The sequence below is a fragment of the Charadrius vociferus genome, unplaced genomic scaffold, assembly GCF_000708025.1.
Source record: "Charadrius vociferus isolate BGI_N301 unplaced genomic scaffold, ASM70802v2 scaffold1196, whole genome shotgun sequence".
NCBI lineage: Eukaryota > Metazoa > Chordata > Aves > Charadriiformes > Charadriidae > Charadrius > Charadrius vociferus.
In genome coordinates, this window is record NW_009648977.1 from 264,237 (window position 1) to 285,145 (window position 20,909).

The window sequence follows — 20,909 nt, forward strand, 5'->3', positions numbered from 1 at the left end:
AGTTTGTAATTTCTTTGCAACAGAATATACCACAGTAGTAACTTTACAATGATCACAATACACCTTACAGTCCAAAGAACAGCCCCTGAAACGGCTAACAATGCTCAAAAACCAACTTTCTCCTCTAAGAAGACCTATCACAGAGCAACGAGAAACTGCCTCTACTTAAGTTTTCTGTGCCTCCCTATCTACACAGCTGACTTTAGCCTTACTGCACTGAGTTGTGTATCAGTAGGAAACACCATGCAATACATACAGTCGGTGTTCATGCTCATCAATTGAGAGCAGCTCACTTGATAGCTCCCCTCACTGGAAGTAGGGCATGGAACTCTTCTGCTGAAGATTACCCCCTGCTCTTTCTGCAAATAACCAACCTCCACCAGTAGGCTTTCTGACAGTACAGGCTTTCCCCTCCAAGGTTTCATTAAAGAATATGGTTGAATTTACCAAAACCTAAAGTTTCTCCCATGGAAGTTTTTTCCTCATCCATCAAAAGTGCCACCACTCTTGTCTCCCTGTAAAAAAGCTCCACCTCTAGCAGTTTAACCGAGTGTCTATCCTAGAAGGCCAACACCCCTCCTATTTACTACCTGTTCAGGTATGACAGAACTCCCAGTTTACATGCCATGAAGACACATCTTAAAAACCAGTAAGAAGCAGCCCAAACCATGACAGAAACCTTTAATATTCCTAATGTTAGTGCAAGCACACAAACATACGCTACAGATATTGTGCAACTCCGTACAGTAACTATAACAGGAAAAGAAAATCTCACTTCTGCAACAACTGGTGCCCCACCCTCTTGCCACAAATTTCCTAGTAACAAAGCTGCTTCTGCACAAGTAACACACACAACATTCAGTATGCCGCTAGCACAAGGTCAGACATTTGCTAACACAAGTAAGAGATTGCTTTATCTTAGAGTATTCAGTCAGCTCTACCATTCCACTGTATTTTTTTTTCTTTAAAATATTAGATTCTAAACGTCAAGGTCAACAGTACAAAATACCAGAATCCAAAAGCTACTGGCCAAGATCAGCCCACACAGCTTCCACTGCATTGTAAGAAGAAATTTGGAAAAGTTGACTTGTATTATGGAAGAGTTGAAGTGTATCTCCCCCTGAAACTCTCAGAGATATAGCCACTTGTCATGGTTTTGGCTGGGCTGGCCACTAAAATGAATGACAGATTCTCTCTTTTACTTCTCTCCCCTTCAGAGAAGGGAGAGCATCTCCCTTCAGGGAGAGCAGGATGAGAGAGAAAAGAGACTTATAAATTTAAAAAGAAACTAAACTACCTTAATGAAAATATTAATAAAATAATAACAAGAAAATAATGAAATATATACAATATATACAAAACCGTATAGAGCTCCCAGGATGATGATCATGTCACCGGCTGGCACTGGGAAAGTCCCAGACTGGACTCAGCAATGGACAGGAACTGGATTCCAGATCTGGGTTCAGGAACGTGTGGACGGGGATCAAGGCAGGCAAACAGACAGAGTCCTCCTCGGATGCCGGCCATTGAAGAAAGAGGGCTGACCCTTTGATCCCTCAGCTTTTATACTGAGCATGAGGCAGATGGGATGGAATACCTTGTTGGTCAGTTTTGGGTCACCTGTCCTGTCCACTCCTCCCCACAGGTGCAACCCCTCTACGCTTTTCTGCTTCCAACCCTCCAATGGGGCACATAAAGTTAGCTGCCCTTGGGTGTTATAGCAGTAAGTATAAGCAAGAGCCTCTCTGCATACCATTCCTTGGTATAAATTATGAACAATCAGGTCTCACCACTCTGGAAGTGGATACTGTCAGAAAAATATGCCATTAACTTCAGACAGTTCTGTTATTTAGAAAAGGCTTAACTGAAAAGTAAAATTGCTGAACAGAAAATTGGTTCTGTTTTACCTCAAACCAGGACACCACTGCTGGGAACAAACATGCATAAGAACCAATCTACTGCTTGTTATAAATTAAACATTCCATCAGTAACTCTTTGCTGACCAGTCAGACATCAGGGGACATGTTCAATCTTTAGACAGAACTACAGTCAGAAGCCTCTTAACCAAAGTAAGGCCATATCCCCTTCTTATTACCATCCCCAAATAGGCCTTTTAAAAACTAACAAGCTAGCATTTCACAAACTGTGAAACCCGTAACAAAAGGGGGGAAAAAAATCAAATACATGACATACTTAAAAAAAACCACTAACAACAGCATCTAGCAACATCTACACCGGATTAAATCTGAAGATACAAGGCCAATGACAAAGTGATAGTGCTCCCATCTCTTTGTGGCTGGTCTATATTCTCTTATGCACTCTGATGCACACCTTCAGAGATGATCAGTTTTACTGCTAAAACATTGGGAATATTCAGACGAAAATCTGTATTTCCTTCTATATCCAAAGGATTTACCGTAAGGCCAGGTATTTTTCCTAAGTCTCTCATTTTTACTACAAGTTGCATAAGGAAATCATTTCACAGGAAAGTTGTGAAGACTCACTTCTATTTCACTACCAAAGACCTGAGAACAAAAACTGAACACAGAAGACTGGATTACAGAAGTGTTCCATCAAAATGATGGAAGCCTTTGCAGTGTCTAACCCCCACAGAAGCAAGTAAGTATTACAATTTGTGTCCTACGCTTTCTTATACCACTACCTGAAATACACATGCATGCACAAAAAAATTGCAACTTTGCCAAGAACATAATACTGCAAGTTGCACAGAGCATTTTCCTGCCATCATATCCAACAACAAAAGCTGAAATCTCCTATTGCTGCTCTTCTCTCCTAAACACAAACACATTGGCTTACCAGATTCGAGAGCCCCGATTTTGTTTTTCAAATATTTTCTTTGCTTCTAAAAAAAATATTAAACTTTAGTTAGCCACTTACTGAGTTTTTCTGTATATCTTGCTCGACTTTAGAAGAAAACACCGAAAGGTCACCATTAAGTATAACCTCAGCCAATGAGTTCACCAAGGGGGCGTAATGTATAATTAGAAAAACCTATAAAAGAAGGGTGAAAAGAAATATCAGACATGTATTACAGAACACATACAGTGTCACAATTTCAGTCACTGAACATACTTCTTCAACATTATTAAACTGGTATCTTAAGTTTAGATCAGTGAAGTACAACTGGTAACACCGATGGTTCACGAAATCTACTTCAAAACACAGGAGACCATAATCCCCTCTACAAGTATTTAACCTTTCTCTTCATTTTAAGCTACCTATTTTTAATAACTCTTCATACTCTTCCCTTCTTCTGAGAAATGTAAATTCTCTCTCCTCATCAGCTTTGAAATGAAAGTTGTGTGCTATTCTAATGAGGAACCCAAATTAAAACTGCTCCAGAAAATTGGGGGTTTTTGAGAAACTACACATACTGATTATGGTACACGGCATCCACTGACCTTCTTGTATGCCAACAACTGGCAGGACTCCAGTAAGTTCTGTGTTGCGCACACAATTACTTTGCAGTGATTCTCAAGTAAATGTCATGCAATAGGCTGAACTGGATCAGGAGCAGTTTTTCTGGCTATGGAATTGCAATGAATTATGGTCTAGCTACAAAGCAGCTATATAACACAGGAATAAGGGCCATACTGCCTATAACATTAAAGCACTTATCCAGAAGTGCTTTGGTGCTTTAACACAGTTCTTCATTTACACTAACCACTCTATTTTGAGGCAAATCGTACAAGGTTGGGCCAGCAAACAATTGGCTTCTGTACAGAACCAGCTCAGATCCAGCCGCAATAGCATTATGTCAGCTTATATCCATTCTCTTCACAGCAATATCAAAACTGGATCCCTAAACAGTAGTCCTAGATGAAAAATACCCAAATAATTTCTAAATTAGTAAACCCAATCATTGTTTTGACAATATTTAGCTAAACATAGAATGGTTCAGGTTGGAAGGGACCTTAAAGATCATCGAGTTCCAGCCCCCCTGCCGTGGGCAGGGACACCTTCCGCTAGACCAGGTTGCTCCAAGCCCCATCCAACCTGGCCTTGAACACCTCCAGGGATGGGACATCCACAACTTCCCTGGGCAATTTGTTCCAGTGCCTTACCACCCTTATGGTGAAAAATTTCTTCCTAATATCTAATCTAAATCTCCCCTCTTCCAGTTTGAAGCCATTACCCCTCATCCTATCACTATATGCCCTTGTAAAAAGTCCGTCTCCAGCTTTCTTGTAGGCCCTCTTCAGATACTGGAAGGCTGCTATAACATGATTTCCACAGGTTTGCTGACTAAAATCAGAACCATTCCAGACCTTCAAAAGCGAAGTGATTGTTCGCATGTAGTGGTGACCTATGTAAAACTTTGTAAAGTCACAACACACTTCAAAAATACTTACAACAACCTCACAAATCATTCAGGCTTCTTCTAATTCAGAAAGTATAGCTCAACTATACACAGGCATGTTTTGGCAGAAGTACGTTATGTATTCACTTTGTGAACAGTGGATGGTAATCCATGATGAAGACCCACCTCAGTGGATTTTCACCTGCTAGTAAGGGTCTCTCAAGAACTTCTCTCCAATATATGAGTAATGCTTAAAGCATATGTCTTGTGTTAATAACAGGAATAGTTAAGAAGGCTTTTCAGATACTCAGGGTACACTTTTTCAGATCCCACTCCTTCAAAGACAGAATCTAGGTTAAAAAGAGGTGGAAAAAGATACACTTCTGCCAGTTACAGAAAAAGTAGCTCGATTTTCTACATCACATCCCATTCTGACACACAGAATTTGTTCCCAATTCTTTACAGTTGGGAAAAAAATCCGTTTTCTTTATTAAAAACAATAAAAAACACAGATGCAAATTGTGAAGTGATACCTAGCCAATTTCAGTGGAACTGAAATCAAAGAGGTTAAAAGAGGTCAACATATACAACCTATGACGCAAATCCCTTTAGTTACAAGAAGCTGTTGCTCCCAACAATCTGTGGTCAGTAACTCCCACATGATCACAATTTTTTACATTTAAATTAAGAAGCATCAAATTACATTACCCTGAAAAATCACATTTTTCAGAAAAGTTCTTACAAAAAGAAGATGAAATTATGGACCAGACCATCACAAAATGACTAATGTAAAATCGTAAGTTAAAAAAAAAGAAATAAATTCTACAAGTACAAGTAAAAACTATTTTCAGAGAACATAATTTAAGAAAACTAGTCTCATAGCAATGCATGGAAGACTACAAGGAGAAAAGATCATTTTTCTCTACAATAAAAAAAAAAATCTACTGTGAAACTCTTCATTTGAAAGTAAGTTCCAGAAAGAAAAGGAGGTGGGACTGGTAAGAAAAAGAAATAACAAGTACTTAATTACAGATTTAAGGTACAGGCATAATGAAATTCAAATGGGGTTTGTGTTTTGGTTTTGTTTTTTTTTTTAATAATCAAAACAACCCATGAGTTCATTGCTCCCTCTGTGTTTCAAAGCGGAAAATTCAAACCCAGTATATGAATCTGCCAAAGCTATGGGAAACTGCAATACAGCATCTATCTAAATTTCACCTGCAATTTTACTAAATTCTGTCCTAGCATGTTGCATGGCTCTGCTATGCACCATTTGTCAGGTGGTATACTTAAACAATAATCAATGAATGCTCTAAAGGCTACCCTGTGCTATGGGATCCTCAGAAGAACGATATTAACTCAAGGAAGAAGCTACTTGGTCTGTCTATAAAAAGAATTATTTTGCCTTTTTTTTTTTTTTAATGGAAACTGATAGCTTTAAAACTTTGTTTGCCAAATTGTCTTTAATGGCTTTGCCAAACTAGATGATTAAATTAATTTATAAATCATAACACCACTGCAAAACATGTCCTTAAATAGGACAAAATACTTAAAATACTTACTTGAGAAAGAAGATAGAGAGAAACTTGGAAACTTATTTTTGGACGCTCTCCACCCTACAGAAAAAAAGTTACAAAAAGTGCTAAATTATTTTTACAAAGTTAAAGCATTTAAACTGTTTAATATTTTATTTAAAACAAAACTTTTAATATTATATTGTTCCACATTCTGGTACAAAATGTTCAGAAAGCATCATGCTCGTCAGCATTCCCTTCTTGTAAACTATTTCAAATGAAGACTCTCCAAATAAGCATATCCCTTATGCTACATGCTTAAAAAATGGCTATTGATTACTGTCCATCATAGTCACTTTGGTCGCTTAAATTTAAGACATAAGTATCTGAGAAGTATGTTGGTTTTCACTATCCTATTATTTCCTCAAAACGTACTTCTCACTTAACATTCATTGAAGTCTGCTCTAAAAATTAGCTATTCAGAAACAATTAAACACTATCCACATAATAAGAACAGGTTCTTGACAGGTGCTTCTCTAAATTAAGTGAATCACATTGGACAAAAATATTTTAAGTATAACTTGAGCACAACAGTGATAAATTTATATACAAGTAGTAATGAAAACGTTTCTAAAAATCCATCAGCGATACTTTGAAAACCATCACCAAATAAATTAATCAGTTATCCCAAGAGGTACGAACAGCCCAATTTTATGATTGCAAATATCTCTGACCTCGTGATAATAGACAGGTATGCCTGAAAACAGGATGAAAAGCAGATTTTTGTACATGCATGAGTAGAAAGAGTTTACATAAAAGTAAAACCCAGGAAGTCTGCTTCACCCTATTTCAATGGCAAGACAAGGAGCTGATTGTTATTCCATGTTCGGTGCACATACAATATACTGAATTCATTAACTTGTGGTAAACCTGACCTCTCATTAATGAAGTATGCTTAAATTCACAAAGCACTGTATATCTTAAGAACAAACACCACTACAGAAAATTAAGAAGGGGAAAGGGAGGAAGAAAAAGAAAAAACCCAAGAATAAACAAAACAGTGATTTATTTATTTATTTATTTAGACAAGTGAATACAGGAACCTGTACAGGTTTTAGAAGAACAGTTTCTATTTCATTAAGAATTAGCTTTCCACTAAATTTAAAGGCTATGCTTTAAAAATTAATTAAACTATATCACATTCAAAACCAGCTTATCTGCAAATAGATATGTATCAAAACCAAAAATTTATATTTTCTACCAGGAGTAGATTTTACACCACGGAAAATTGCACGTATACTGGGAAAAGGTACTATAATCTGGTTTTGCCAGGAAACAAGTTACCATATCAGAAAAGGAAATCACGCATCCCTCGGTGTCAAAGAAATGTAAACCCTTTTCCAAATTTTCAACTTTTCTCATCTCCGCTATTGCTAACAATCATGTAATCCAAAACAGTATTTGTTTGGTGAATAAAGTTTCATCTGCTCTGTCCTTAAGTTCAGTCTCAGGGTACTTCCCCTACATTTATTTTATTTAAGCTGCTTAGTATAAAACACACAAACATAGATATCAACAGTATTAACCCTATTACAGCACACACGTGCTGAACGAGTCATTATGCATACTGAAAGCAAGTAATACATTAAAGACTTAATTATTTGCAGGTATTAGCTTACCTTATCTTGATTTACTAATGAATACACGTAGAGGGGAAGAAAGAGCCTATTAAGTAGGTGGTCTGTCAGCACATCATTTAAAAATTCACAATTAATGATAAGGATATCATTAAGGTAATGTAAATGATCAAGGTGTTCTGCCACCAGATCACTCAGTTTGCCTCTATTTCTGTGCCTGAAAAAGAGAGCAGGAAGAAAGTCTCAGATAAAATCAACTGTCAGTCTTAAAAATTTAAGGAAAGAATTAATGTACATCCCCTTCCAAAGATCACCTTGCACAGATCAACTGCCTAAAGACGATGTTTTCAGTAAAGTCAAACAGTATTCAGTCTTATATGTGCTTTATGATGCACATATCAAGTTTCTCCAAGTATTCAGAAGCAATGTTTTTACAAAACTTCTTTTTCCACTGCCAGAGTATTTTCACAAGGCAGCTATAAAAAATGGTAAGATTTGTTTCCAAAAATAAAAGAAGAAATCTATGTTGTGTATAATGTCTACCTCTTCACTTTATGAAGGCAAGAAACAGCCACCCATTCTAAAGTGGGGGTGGGAAGGTAAACCAAGAATAAACTGAATCAACAAAATATTTCTGTAGTTGATAGTGGAATATTTCACAGGAATTTCAGGTCTGCAGTTCTCATATTAAATAAAGTTCACCTTCCCAGTTCAAATTTTTTTCTGAGAATCTTTTTAAAAGTCTGTTCTACTGAGATGATATACAGAAAAGGAACATTAAAAAGATAAAGTTAGTAAGATTGAGAAGCACAAAATACCTTTTGTGTCTTCTGGATAGCTACTGAAATTAGCAGAATTTAAAAAAAGATGAAGAAAAATCATGTTGCCAAACACTAATTTACTTGTACGGATATTAGCACAGATAGGGCACACAGCACTAACCACTATTAATTCAAAGAATCACTAAAAAACTTTGCAAGAATGAAAAGCTTGAACTGTCCACAAGGGAATGTATTCAGAAACTAACTTAACTGGACTCCTACAGACAAAATAAGGAGAGGATCAACAACTGGAAAAAGCATGACCATTCAATACCCAGCATTTGTAAAAGCTTACTCTTCATCAGTCTGCACACAGTTATCCAGTTCGATCACGTGGCTTCCAATAAACCAAACGAGATTGGAGAAATAAGGGACAGCAGTTTTATCTCTAATGTAATGCAGCATAGGTTGGTTGTCCACTGAAGAGAAAGTGTCAAAAAGAAAAATCAGTTGCCAATTATTTTTCGTAGTAATTTTTAAGAAATACAACAAAGTATCTTCTGAATTTTGATTACATGCTAGCTTTTTATATGAGTATATGCCTAACATAATCTTATGCATGAAATGGACATCTACAAAAGTGTCATATCAATTCTTAAGTGGCTTGAATGAGCCTAATATTGATATATTTACATAGGTCTGAAGATAAACAAATTAGTGGAATTCAGAAAGGTTTTTTAGCACACTTTATTAAAAAGAAGAGAAAAAAGGTGTAAGAACAAAGCAGTAATACTGAAAGCCAAGCTAGGTAGACTTACATGACACTGCATTAAGGAACACAGGAATCATCAGTGAAGGAAGGGCAAAAGAAACAGACAACAGTTAACAGGATTAGGAACTGGGATAATGACATCCTCTAAAAGGGTTAAAAAAGCTAAAGCACAAAGCATCTAAACTGAAAGATACAGGGTAAGTGGTTAGACCAGAATATATGCAAATGGATAGTCAGAAAATTATGACACCTGAACATCTGAGCTGTGTTTTTTCAACTCTAACCTTTATATCACTACAACATTCAATGAAAATTCTAGACAAGTACATACCCTGCGTGAACATATTCCATAATACATACTACCTTACAACATGCTGATTTCAGAGGTAGAAGTTCTGAATACACACCAATTTTTCTACAGTGATCACTGATATTTTCAGTTTATTATAGATTTTATAGACCCCAAGATAAATTTAGGGGTGAAGTGACTTTTGGACGCTGTCTAGTCCAAACCCATTCTCAAAGTAGCACCAACTTCAAAGTTCAACCAGGTTGCTAAAGGCCTTGTTGAGTTTTGAAGATCTCAAACAATACGGATTCCTCAGTTTCTCTGGAAAACCTGTTGCAGTGCTTAAATATTCTCACAGTGAAGTTTTGGGTTTTTTCCTTATGTCCTACTGGAACATCCAGTACAGGAATTTGCGACTGCAGCCTCCTGGCCTTCACTGGGCATCTCTGGGAACGGTCTAGCTCTTCTTTAGACTGGAATGACTGCAGCACCTAGGAGCTCTACAATCAGATTCTAATGCACTTCAAATCCAAAAGGAAGCAATGTAGCCAGCAAGGTTACTGCTTAGTACATTATAAAGTTCAAGTTAATAAGTAAAAAATACTTATATTCTTAAAGCACTTTGTTTTGGGGGTTGGTTTCGTTGTTTGTTTTTTAAATACAGTCACAAGCTGATCTCTGTTGGAAGGGACTCTAAAGTTCCTTGTGTATACTTGATACTCTGTTGGGTTTTTTTAAAACAGTTTCATCTGTGAGGAAACAGTACTATCTACAAGTACATACTGTAGGTTTGGGGTTCTATTTCATAAAAACGAAAACGTGTATCTGAAGCATGTCAACATGCTAAGCTTTTCAATCTGGAGAAGAGAAGGCTCCGGGGAGATCTTATTGTGGCCTTCCAGTCCCTAAAGGGGGCCTACAGGAGAGCTGTGGAAGGACTTTTTACTAGGGCATGGAGTGATAGGACGAGGGGGAATGGCTATAAACTGGAAGAGGGCAGGTTTAGATCAAACATTAGGAAGAAGTTTTTCACTACGAGGGTGGTAAGGCACTGGAACAGGTTGCCCAGAGAGGCTGCTGAGGCCCCATCCCTGGAGGTGTTCAAGGCCAGGCTGGACGTGGCCTTGGGCAACCTGGGCTGGTGGGAGGTGTCCCTGTCTATGGCAGGGGGGTTGGAACTCGATGATCTTCAAGGTCCCTTCCAACCTAAACCATTCTATGATTCTATAAAAGAGAAAGAAAACCCTTAAATGTAAATAACTGAAAATTAAACTACAATGAAACCAGCATTTTGTACACATGCCTTTTTTAACATATAAAAAGCGTACCTTTGTAGACATTTAAAGTTATAGTCCTAACAGCAATCCTGACCATGCTTTCTGGGTGGTTAAAAAATTTAATAGCTTCAGTGTACAAAGCGAAGTCGTTAGTGTGCTGTAACAAGAGGAAAGAAAGTATTTATGAATTAGCAAAAACATGTACAGAGTTTTTACTGATATTTTTACCTTCTACTTAAGTAATAGAAATGATTTTACAATGCACGGTCAGCTGCATTTGTAGCTCTGCATTAAAATAAACTGCTTCAAGCATCAAAGCTTTCCATGTTAACTCTGCACCATACTCAGTGCTTTAATGCCCTCTTCTGGCAAAAAGTGGAATGGAGCGAGGAAAAACCCATTTCAACTTTGGCCTTTGATTACTCAGGCTTTTTAGACTTTGACTAAGCCTCTTAGAACCAAGTGGTGCAACAGAAAAGATCCTGTTTATAAAAGCACAAGAAAACAAGGCACAAACAAATTGAACTCTCAGGGAAGTAGACTTCAGAACTACTGAAACAGTCCAGAACAACACTAACTTCCAGATTTTGATTTTATTATAGTTGTATGAGGACAAAGACCTTTATCATACTTTTGTAGTGATCCTCACAAATGAATTCTGAATCACTGATATTACCATTATAAAAATAAATGCAGGACATGCTGAGACAAGAGATTAAATAGAATATGTGCCAAATTGCTATCAATTTCTAATTAAAGTCCTCTTATCTTTATACTGCAACTCTTTCTTTACTTACCTCATTATAAAAGAAATGTACAGTATGATTGTTGAGCTTCAGAGAAAGAGTTTTCAAAAATGATATGTAATATGCCATGATCTCCTCATCAGAAAAGTCAAATTTGTGGACAATAATAGAATTTACATAGTTATTAGACAGCAGGTAGTCTGAAAAATAAGACATTAAACAAATTAACAGAGAAAAAAAAAATATGCTAACTAGCTGTATTTAAAGTATCAGCTAGCAACAAACTACATGATGCTTGAAGAACCCAATTTTTAGCCAAACAACTCAAGTGATGGCTTCAAGCGGTAATATAAGGAAATTGTTCCCTACAGAGGTCTTTCCTCCCAGGAAGACAACTGAGAATACACTTCACCTTCCTCAATTTATGTAGGCTTTGCAGCTAATAAATAAGACTTAAAAAAACCACTCTCTTTTCCTCCCAAAGTCATAAACTCATATATGACAAAGTCATAAACTTGTAAATTACTTTGTCTTCGCGATAGTTCTGGAATACTTTAACTATTAATTCTCTATCCTCTTTATATGTTTCTAAAAACCTTGAAGTAAATGCAAGTGGCTGAATCCCAGCCCCAATGATGTCAGAACACTTCCAGTACAAATTAGACAACAAAGTTCCCCTGCACAATCTGCAGCAGCAAGGCAAACGTTTCAGACCACAACTATATTGCTGACTTAAAGAATCCCTTGAAATATGCAACAAAAGTGCTTCAGCAGTACCGAACAACTCCGTTGGTACTACTGAAAATTTAGATTATAAGGTATTTTGGAGTCAAATTACACTTTATTTTCAGTAGCGTTCCATTAAAAAGACTGTTAGGAACTCATATAGTTCTTCTGTGAAGGGGCACTAGGACTAAATTTCATTAAATGAAAGGGAATACAATCAAATCTTGATCACTTAATCCTAAACAGTTTAAAAGTGTGCCCTTACACAGTGATGTTTCATGACTGATGTTCTCAAAAAGGATGTTCAGAGTCTGCAGAAGCTGTACACACACATAACGACCAGACTTCTGACGCAAGATGTTCAAGAAGAAAACAAACATATTCTTCTCCAAGAAAAAGCTGAAATAAAATAGAGGTGTCAAAGTCAGTTGCTACATTTAACAGGAACATAATTTTACTGCGATCAGGGACGATTCTAGACAAGTTTGACAAACAACATGTTTTATACTTATGAAGAATTATTTGGCGAAGTTTGGTCTGTGTAACAGAAGAATATCTTCCAAGAACCTTAAATACTAACACGGGCACTTAAACATTCAAATTATGCAGAAAAGAGATGCCAAGAAATCAGGGCCTTTTTTATTTTATTTTTAGTGTATTCAATTTATCAGGCAGCTTCCCTACCTTGCAATCGTAATTTCGAAGGGGAGAGCCTCTAAAAGGTTATGGTTTGTTCACTTGCCCCTTTTAAGCTAACACACTTTTTGTCTTCAACACTGTAGACATTATTTTTGATCCACTTCATTTTTTTTCTGCACCAGAAGCAAGCACTTCATAGTTTATCGTAAAATTCAAACAGAATTGAATGCCTGAACTGTTTTTAAACCAGAAATGCGTTCAATTTAAAGAGAACAGTGTGGACTCTTTCCTACCAGGACATCACAAATACATATTTATGAATTTTTTTTACATTAACTCCAGAAAAAACTCCTCATTCCTAAAATTCTACCAAGCAGAGTAAGGAATGTGATGGAGTTACAATATAGATATGAATGATCAGAATAATTTTCTTAGTCAGCATCATAACCCAATCATGTTGAAATTGTCTTGTAAAAATAAAACCAACCACTCCCTAAACAAGTAATTGAAAATACCAAATGCCTTAAGCTTTACTCATCTCAATCACAAATTGCCTTTATAAAAGAGCAAGTGTCTTGAAGCAAACAGCCAAGCAATGGGCATTAATACATTCCGATTTGCAATTGTGAATGTTTGTTTTGAAGTTCATTTTTCTATCACTTTATTTTATGAGGATTAAAATAACATCTAAATAAAAACTCTAAATATCACAGCTAGAATATGCATTTGCAGTATCTTATATAAATTGAAGTGAACAAATTCAAGTCATATGATACTAATAGATATACAGAGTAAATGTGGGCTCTAAAGCAGGTTAGATTCTGTATTTATATCAAAGATTTGAGTCAAACAACAGTTGTACTTGAAATGGGCTCTGGACTTGGAACACTCTTTTTTGTTAACAGATGCAAATTCTGTTTCCTTGTATGACAAGAATATGATCTTGCTTACCTGTCTTTCTACCTACATTCATGAAATACAGTCTTGAAAGAGTTAACCTTTTGAACTAGATTTCTATGCAACTTTAATCATTCTTCAAAAACGAAACCAGAATCAAAATTGCTTCTAAGTACTTACTCAAATACTGAGCTGTCATTCTGATCCCCCCATATAAGGATCTCTGTTATAGAACGAATAGTCTCTACCAGCAGGTTGCGGTTGTGATCTGTTACTGTTGTATTTTTAGTCAAAACATGATACATGTACCTAAAAGAAAAAATAATTACAAGTAATAAGCCGTCCTGCCACTTTCACAAGCACTATGTTTGTAACAGTGTAGACACACACATACATACACATGCTCAGTCTAATGAGTGTACAGTTTAAAATCCTAAAATTTCCTTTTAATACTGATGCAGAGAGAAGAGTAATTGTTAAACAGGATATGTGACAAATGAAACAAATGCGTAACTAGCCAGGTGAGTTATAAATGCTTATGCATATGTTAACGTAGGACTAGAAATTATGTAACAGTTGTCCCATGGTGTTTCTTATGGTAATGTAGTGAATTTCTTTGGAAGTACGTTAAAGTCAAAGGAGTGATGAGCAAGAAGGAGAAATAGAAGCAGCAGGTAAGCATGCAGCAGCTGATACGGAAAAGTCTAATTCTGGCAAGAGACACATGCAGATGTAGAAAAGTTAGATCCCTTCTCTCTTGTCTGCAGAAACACTGTACAGACTTAGGTCAATTTGATGGTTAATAATCAGGGCTGTCAAAGACTATTCCTTCATCTTGGCAAAGCTTAATCATCAGGTCTCTGGCCCTTCAAGCATAGAAGTACTGATCAGAAAGGTAGCAAATTCCAGCTTTACCATCTCAAAGGGCAAGATTTTAAGGCTGTCTAGTGAAGCTTAAAAAAAAATATGTCCGTCTATATTACAACAGGTGCCAGGAAGCTAAATAAAATTTGAAAGGCTTGTATTATAAGTCTCAGAATTTTACTCAGTCAAGGAAGCATGTTTCTCTTCCCCCCCTTCTTTATTATATGGTAATAAAGAAAAAGGATGGATGCAAGAAAGTAATTAAATAAATTATGAAAGTAATTAAATAAAAAATATATTCAGAGAAATTTCATGTCATTTAAAACTGCAAGAGTTCAGATTACTAACCACAGATCATATATTGCTATACTGCACTCTGTTGAAATTCAAGAGTAACACCTGAGCATTCAGGATTATCTGAGCAATATATTCACAAGTGTTTGGGAAGGAAGACAGATTTTCCATACTATCAACCTTCCCATGAAAAATGGAGTTAATCAAAACTCCCAGGATCTGGTTTTGGGAAAACAGCCTGCCTGTCCCGATTTTGTGGCAGCCTATCATTATTGTTTTGGATTCCATGAAAGGTTATTCAGTGATTCAGGTAGAAATTTTAGTAATCTTATTAGTACAATGCAGGAGTTTAGAAGTCCAAGAAGACAATTTTTAAGACCCAAAGATCTCAAGCAGCTGTTATGTAAAAGATAAAGATACCAATTTTGCCAAGCTACTGTAGGGTTCCAGGAAACACTCTGTATTTCTAAAACAAAATTTTGGGTTTTCTCATTTAAAGTAAGCTTCAGAAGTTTAGATCAAAAACAGACTTAAAATCACATTTAAAAAAAAACTGTATTCCCATCAATTTTATCTATGCTAAGAAACTGAATCACTGCACAGGGCAAACATGCAGCTGGAGACTAAAATGCCATTTAACTGAGCACATATATCAGGCTGTTCCAACTATTTATCAGACTTACGAAGACAAAACAAGTTATTGCCAAGTTTCAGAACCTTTTCCATGCTTGAACTCAATTAAAAATAAAAAAGTTTGATCATATCTGCAGTTTACTTAAAATTTGCAAAATTTGGTTTGGAGAATCTTCTTCAACTGCTGAGCTGCCACTCAGTTGGCCAGAGCTTCACAGGACTTGTTGCAAGACACAGTCCATCCTCATAAGCCATGCAGGAAACAGAACCTACTTCAGTGAAGTTTATTATGCCGTTACGGTGAAATGCTATATGCTTGCTGATCTTCATATTGCTTAATCATCAAACAATGATTTTACTGTGTTGAATACCGCACAAGGACACCGAGAGATAAACAATTCTCAGAAGCTCACAGCTTTAACAAACCTGTATACCACATGCTCCCTTCCCTCCTCCCCAAAATCAGCAATATGATAAAAGCCCACATCGTATTAAGGTTAACATACTAAACAGCAGAGTAAAGAGGAAGAAAAAGAGAAGAGATAGCAGGAGGGGGAAAAAGATTGGCTTTTCATACTCTTTATCTTCAGTAAAAAATTTTCTCTCCCTCTTCACAATGTTTTTTCCCCTCATAAATCAGTACCAATTTTCCAAATCCAGAACAGAAACCTGCTCAGATTGAAACCATTCTAGGAAAAGTTGATTCATAGCTATCTCCTACAGTCATATCTGCCTGGTCACGTGCCGTACCATAATAGAAGTCGCTAAATAGCAAGTCAAAGAGCACCTGCAAATCCTCTTCAACTAATCTGCGGATCACAGTTCAAGATTCCTTCTACAGACACTGTCAGTGTGACGGCTCACAGTGGAGATGTAAGAGTTTAAGTCTGACCACCTGTGAGAACTCCTAGGGCTTTCTAAAAGAGCACATGGCACACAAGCCCTGCAAAACCTTCCCATTATGGTGCTATATGTATTATCAGAAAAGTGAATCAAAAACTAAGTCACTGCTCTGAGCATGAATGAGTTAATGGAACAGTGAACAGCTGAAGACAGGAGGCAATTAAATCAGAACAGTTCATTCCACAGCAATCTGTATAGTAAGTATTTTTCCTGAGTTAGTTTAAAGAAAGTAATTAATACTACTCTACTTCGCATACTTTAGCCTATTTATTTGAAGTCATATATAAATCATTGCATCTGTGAACATATATTTCTCATTAATATGTTACATTATGCAAGCTTGTGAATAAAGTTTACACCAACAGCAGAACTCGGAATTGGAAGCAGTTGGAAGAATGACATGCTATTACCTCACATCATGAGTCTAAGGAACATAGAGCATTACAGATGCAAAAAGCAAGAAACATTTAATTGTCAGGAACTAACATTAACTCCAAATTAATTTACTTAATATCAACATTACTGCAAATTTCCTTGATTTGCTAACACACCGATGCACTTACGAAAACCTGGGCTTCACTTTCAAGCTATTCCTTTATCCACTTACTTGAAAATGAATGAGAAAGCATGCACATACTTGTTTCTCTCACCAGAGATACAACATACCATATCATGAGAATATAAACTATCACACAAAACCCATACTTTTATATTTACATAAATTCTTAAAGCCTGTCTCTAAATGCTGATTACAAAGGGGTCAAGTTTGTGCTCCAAAATGCTAAACCCTCAGAGAGGAGGTTTTTGTCATCTCTGTCTCTCTATATCTGAAGACTGGGTTCAAACAAACAAAAACTTAACACGCACCCCCATGCAGGAAGTGTCCAAGCACCTGATACCATCAAAATCAATGGGAGATTTTGCCAGCAACATCACAAGACAAACAAAATTCTGAACATTTTTCTTGTAAGAAACCATGCTCAAAGGGATAACATAACAACTCATGAACATAGAAAGTGTGTATTAAATACTTTCCTATTTATTACTTACAAAAATAAACTAAAAAAGGTAAGAGTTTAGGAAGTCAAGCAGTCAAATCAAAAAACCCCAGACTTAACCATAACATGCTTGCTTCTTCATGCTGCCTGTAACTGTGTAATTATATATTGTTCTCATAGAGGAAACTATGTATAGCATGGACAGTACTTCAGGAAATGAATCAGCTGTGAAACAAGTCTTCAACTATACATGTTTATGGACACTGCATCTGACCAAGTCATGAGAAATGTTCAGCACCCAACTCTAATGGTACAAAACCTTTTATGCAATCAGTATGCAATTAAAATACCAATTGTAGAAGCAACAATGGGAAACATACTTGAAGGTAACAATAGGGCTATGTAAAATACCTCTTAGAAAAGTAGGAAAAGAATTTGCATCTAGAAATAATGATACTATGCTTAAGTTCCAAAACCTTACACTTTAGCAGGAACACCGGAGATATTATCAGATGAACTCTTCGAAATAGTTAAAATATCGCCACTTAAATACTGGGATAAATGACATAAATCCCCTTCATCCATTTCAATGCAAAGTCAAAGTTTGCAGACAGATGGGGAAAGAAGATACAGTTATCGTCTCAAGACGATCAGACCATGCATTTGCTAAAGTTAGACTATCCTCAACTGGGCAATATGAAAGACTTTTTTGTACTTTAACCATAGGTCGCAGCTCCTAAGGCGACGAGTTGCAGAAGCAGAGTACAGTAACTATCACAGTCAGTGGCTGGAGAGAACTGTAAGAAACCCCGACCCACACAAGAACGCCCAGCTTATGTGCAAAGGTTGGCCACAAGAGAAAGAGAAGAACACGGAGCTCGTGAAAAAGCACTGATTTCAAGTTTGTGTAGCAAGACAGACTGTTGTGTAAAACAACCTTGATGTATTTGCTTTTAGAACTGGAAGCAAATAATAAACAGAGCAGAAGACTAGGAAAAGAAGATCTTATTTTAAACTGCTGGATGCCACCTTTAAGAAGTGGATTCTGGCCTTATTTCGACAAGACGAAATCTCATGTAAAGATAAACAAGTCATTTAAGACCATTTTCACAAGCAATGACTAGCATTGTTCCTGTTTCCAGAAAACTTACACTTTCTCCATTTATTAACTTATTGTCATTCCCTCACCTACTAACCAAAGGGCACAAAAATACCAAGTTCTCTGAAAAGTAAGTCAGAAGCACTCAGGCAGTGCATAGTACTGTTTCACAGCCTCCCTAGATCAAAATTCAGCAATGTATTAGAAAGCTGGGTTAAATTCTAAGTGTTTTCACTATACCAAGAGACTGTATCAAAACACATAACACAAATAGCCTCACAATTTTCCTTTAGGCAACCCATTCTACGGCACATTTGCAAACAGACCAAATAGTAACATTTCAAAAACAAGCCTCAAACAAACTGCATTAATGCTGACAGGAAAGGAAGTTCCAGATCAAACATTTACTGTCAAAAAGTAGTAACTCCCTCAGTATTACTAAACAGGTGTATTGTTTACAATTTAGACTAAACTCTACATTATGCATGTTAAAAAATGAAAATATTCCCATAAGGATAGCCCAGGCTAATTTCACTCTTGTAACACAGCATAACATACATTTTATAGGCGAAGCTAACCTGTAATAGCAAGGTTGGTACATTCTACTCAACTCATTCATATGGAACACAACATGGGTTTTTGATGAGTTGAAAAGATGAGAATGCAGACAGATCACAAGATGGTGAGCTTACCACGACTGACCTTCTTTGATGAGCCTGAAACAAAGGTTCTCTGCCCTTTTTTCTTCTGTGGCTTTACCCACTTCAACTGCTACCTTAGAAGAGCCCTAAATTTCACTTTACCACTAGGTACTACTTTACCTTCGCTGTTGAGGTCTAGCTAATAACTGAAATTCATACAGCCTAGCTAAACAAACATTTAAAACACACAGTCTAAACAGATCAAGTCTTGGCTGTCTTTTACATACTACCATTTTAGATTTCATAATTAAAGAAATCACACGCAAAAAAGCAAACAAACAAGAGCTAGTATTTCAGCAGAGAACTCTATACTTCAATTTGCAGGTAAGAAGTCAAGCCCAAACCACAACACTCACAGCTGCTTACTTTTGCTGCAGCTCAAACAACATACCACTTTTTCCACCCTCTGTGGCTCCAAGAGAACAGATGATCATTTTTCTTGCCTGAAAGATTCTAACATTCCCAAAGCCTCCCTCTCACCAGTCTCCTTTTTCCAAATTTAAGCTCAATTTCTTCAAATTTCATCACGCATCAGCATTCTTGCTCTATCTTCAAGTGTAATATCAAAACCAGATAGATCTAAAGCTCCACTAGCGCTAAGTAGTACCCAATGATACTACTTGTATGTTAAATAGAACATTCCCGTGTTTATATCTGAGCATGACTTTTCCCCTTTTTCCTGCAATGCCAGATCATGTTGACTTACTAGTCTGACCTACCATGCTTTCCAAATTACTTTCTGCAGTGCTACTGCCTCATCAGTTTTGTATTTGTGGACTTGATTTCCCTGTCTTTGGTAAAGTCATGCACTTCAATTAGTCTTGCTGGTTTTGAACATTTTTCCAGTTTAGAGACAAGGACCAGAATCCACAAATCATCCTGATAAAACAATTGCAAGATCCAAATCTTGTATAAGTGCATCCTGCTCATTACTGTCAGATCTTTCTCATCCTCCTTGTAATTTGACTAATCGCTGAAAACTACCAGCTACTTATTTCTCAATAAGCTATGTATTCACAGCGATTTAATTTAGAAAATGCTTCCCCTCTTAATGATCTCCTTTTCTTGATCAGTAGAAAGAGAAGCTGTAACAGTGGACCTCATTTTTCTTGCCATACCAGAACCCTTAAAATGGAACAGAGAATTTAAAATTGTTTTATCCCTTGTCATCCTTCCAACTCTCCAGTGGCAGAACTAGAAAAAACTATTCTACTTTCTGCAGTCATCAGTAACGCAAGGATATCAGACTCCTGACACCAAGGTTACAATTCTCAAGCTCAACAGCTTTATTTTTGTGCCAGCTGCTGAGCCTTCTAACCAGGGTAGATCCCCTGGACTTGCAAACTCCCCCAACCATGAATCACTGGTGAGGAATAAGATCACACACACTTCAAAAGGTCTATACTGTTTATAAGCTGGGACCAGGCTCCTTGCTTCCCCGTCTTAGCCACTATCAGGAAAGAATCAAAGTTCTCCCTTAAGAGGAATGTGACATTTCTTGTATTTACCATCTCGTACACTCTACTCCACAGAACGAACCTGTGACACTATTAAAAATCAAACAAACACGTATTGCTGCCATGAGTGTGACATGACAACACGGAACTGCGTCTGCCCTGAAGACGTTTTGGGACGAAGAGGCAGAAACGGGACAGATTTCCGTGCGAAGGACACCAGCCCAGCCCGCACTGAGAGCCTCCGTCGCCGCTGACGAGTCGCTCCGGCAGCTTTCGCCTGGGGAGAGCTGCGCCGACGGGCTGAGGCGAGAAGGGAGCGGGCGGCTGGGGAGGGCCGCCGGCCGAGCCGCCTCCCCCCCCCACGCCCTCTCCCCCGGGACC

The 20,909-nt window shown here is 37.1% G+C and overlaps 1 protein-coding gene across 1 annotated transcript in view; it reads right to left on the minus strand.

Moving 5' to 3' along the window:
* The window catches only part of CLEC16A (C-type lectin domain family 16, member A), a 76,801-nt gene extending 56,315 nt beyond the window's left edge, over window positions 1-20,486 (minus strand). The window contains 10 exon segments of the mRNA XM_009887744.1: window positions 2,899-3,012; window positions 5,884-5,937; window positions 7,515-7,689; window positions 8,589-8,712; window positions 9,052-9,057; window positions 10,623-10,728; window positions 11,369-11,517; window positions 12,309-12,442; window positions 13,760-13,888; window positions 20,461-20,486. Of these exon segments, the coding sequence (XP_009886046.1) occupies window positions 2,899-3,012; window positions 5,884-5,937; window positions 7,515-7,689; window positions 8,589-8,712; window positions 9,052-9,057; window positions 10,623-10,728; window positions 11,369-11,517; window positions 12,309-12,442; window positions 13,760-13,884 (987 nt within the window). The 5' untranslated portion in view covers window positions 13,885-13,888; window positions 20,461-20,486.
* Window positions 20,487-20,909: the final 423 nt, after the last annotated feature.